The 2,550-nt window shown below is 39.1% G+C and overlaps 1 protein-coding gene across 1 annotated transcript in view; it reads left to right on the forward strand.

The window, feature by feature from the left end:
* PCCA (propionyl-CoA carboxylase alpha subunit) overlaps nt 1-2,550 on the forward strand; it is a 569,837-nt gene that overhangs the window by 391,122 nt on the left and 176,165 nt on the right. Inside the window, exon 19 of the mRNA XM_019523836.1 lies at nt 2,053-2,155. Coding sequence (XP_019379381.1) covers nt 2,053-2,155 — 103 coding nt within the window. The remainder of the gene's footprint in view (nt 1-2,052; nt 2,156-2,550) is intronic.

Below are 2,550 nucleotides of genomic sequence, written 5' to 3' on the forward strand. Positions count from 1 at the left end.
GCTGGGAGGTGACATGACTCTAGGTGGTGCTGGAGGAGCTCTTGCAAAGTTCATGACTTGCTAGTGTTCTAACAGAAACATTGGTAAAAGTAAAACAATTACTTCACTGTTTCTCTTCCTTGAAGTTTTCTATTAGATTGGTATCAAAATGAATGTGGCTTCACAGGTTGTGCAACGTGAAAAATGTTTTAGTACAATTTTTTAAAACTCTGTAGCATTCCTAAGATAGCTTTCCTTTAAAATATTAGACATAATTGAAATAAATAATAATTCAGCGTGTATTCAGATCATGAATAAGAAGCCTCACAGCCTTCAAGGAGAAAACTTAGCGTCTAAAATGTGGTGTTTTATGGATTTTTACAGGGAGCTCATGCCATGTGCAAAAGGTGGCATGGGAGACCAAGAGCATACACCAAGAGTCCCTAGGATGTATCCGTAAATGTATTATCAGTTAATTTATGTATATTATAATTGTACCTTGAAGCTTCAATGAGATTGGGAACCTATTGTGCTTTCCCATGCTTAGATAAATCATCAGAGATAGCCTCTTTCCCCAAAAGTTTACAATGTAAAAGATGCCAGAAGGTGATATAACAAGCTGCCAGCCAGAATAAGGGCAGGAAATTTGAAACATATATGAAGACTTGCAAGTTACAAATAAGTAGAATTTAAAACAAAAATGCTGAAAGTCATTTCTTGCTTTTCTGTTGAGTTCCATGGCTACCTCTCTGACATCAGCTCAGTGGTAACACAAAGGTCCTGGTGTAGGGGTTGGCAGTGTTTCTGGGCAGAGTACCAAAAAACCTTGCAACCTCAACTTCTAAGATGTCAATGTGTCAGGGGTGGATAGCAGGGGAGCCATGAGGGACCTGATCCTTGTTGTGGCAGTGCAGCCTTGGCCCTTTTCGCACTGTCTGCCCAGAGTCCCATGTGCACACACCTCTGGCAATGAGCTGGGCTGGGCCTCCACGGACCCTGGTGCATCTGCTTGCAGCCATCGCACCACCTGTTGTGAACAACCCAGGCTCCATGGCCAGCCCAGAGCCTGGGTCAGCTGTGGTGTGCCAAATAAAATGACTTCACATGCCAGATCCTGGCATGTGTGCTGGGAGTTACGTGGTCTAGTCCCCTGTGTTAAGATTTGGTGAGGTCATAGACTATTGCAGTGGAAGGTCAGAACCTTGTATGTGGGTCACAGCTTATAAACGGCTTCAGTTTATTCTGTCTGTGGAGGGGTTCACTAATGGCAGCAGTTCTCCAACAGGGGGTTGCCAGGAGTTTGGAGATAAACATAGGCTCTAGTGAAGAGCTAAAGTACAGACTCCAACTCTCCACTCACTGCAGTGTAGACTGTTCCCTGTAGTTGCTCCTCCTCCTTCCTGGCCCCTCTTCAAGAAGGTAAGCACTATAATAAGTTAGTTTTTGCAATGGATTGCTACTCCATTCAGAAAAGTTGTGGAAGTGTGCCTCAAGTCTAAAAAGTTTGAGAGCTGCTGGTATGAGGTGTATTGGTTCTAAGAGTAATTAATACATATTTATTTTCCTAGATCTTTCCTGTCTAATCTGGCCTTTAACTTATTATTGTTGAGAAAAATGAAGATGATGGTGAATTGTTTTAGGTGCACATGCTCCTCCTCTTCCTCCCTGTACCTCTTCCTTCAGTGAAGTATCTGAGTGCAGGGGCCTGGACTCCTAATACTTCTTCACTGGAAGTTTTACTCAAGGTGTCAAGGCAAAACGAGCAAAAAAAAAAAAAAAATCTCAGAAGCAAACTTCCCTAAAGAGTGCCTTTTCATTTAATCTGACAAAAAGAATATTATCTCTGCTGGTTTTCTCAAACATACCTAGAGCAGGGGACTGTACCCAATGATCTTCTGAGGTCCCTTCCAGCCTTACAATCTATGAATTTATGAATCTGTGTTCTTTGACTATGTCTGTAGGCCTAAGTATTTTAGATCCTTCATGGGCACCCTGTAGAGATAAGCAATGCAACTAAAACTAGGGGAAACCTGAACTTGGTAAAATATTTTTTCTTTGTTTTTCTTGCTTTAGAATTTCTATTGATAAATCAAATGCGAGTAGCTGGGAGCTGTTTGTACATCTGGGAGATGCAACTCACTCTGCTACAGTTTCAAAGACTGGTTCAACATTCTCTGTAAGTTTTGCTCAATTTCTAGAAAATAGTTGGAGTTATTGATTTTTTTTTTTTAAATACAGATTTCTTATTTGTTTATAGTTCTATTACATAATTTGATATTCCTTTCATCTTCTGCAAAAGGCCTAACTGTAAATTAGGTCTTCTTATGTTAATTAAGTGGTACATTTTCAATAAATATATATGAGATTTAGTCGCATTTTAATGTCTATAGAATATTTTTTATTTCACTTTCTTAAATTTTGTTTTCTAATTACCAAAGTTTCTTTAATGATTTATTTGGAAGTTACTCATTAGGATGTATTCGTAAATGTTTGAGAGCAAGAAATGAAATTACAATTTAGGATATTGTTAAGAAATCAAAGAAGCCAACCAGAAAACATGCATAAAATTAT

The sequence above is a fragment of the Gavialis gangeticus genome, unplaced genomic scaffold (assembly GCF_001723915.1).
Source record: "Gavialis gangeticus isolate Ggan-Ray unplaced genomic scaffold, GavGan_comp1, whole genome shotgun sequence".
In the NCBI taxonomy this organism is placed as follows: Eukaryota; Metazoa; Chordata; order Crocodylia; family Gavialidae; genus Gavialis; species Gavialis gangeticus.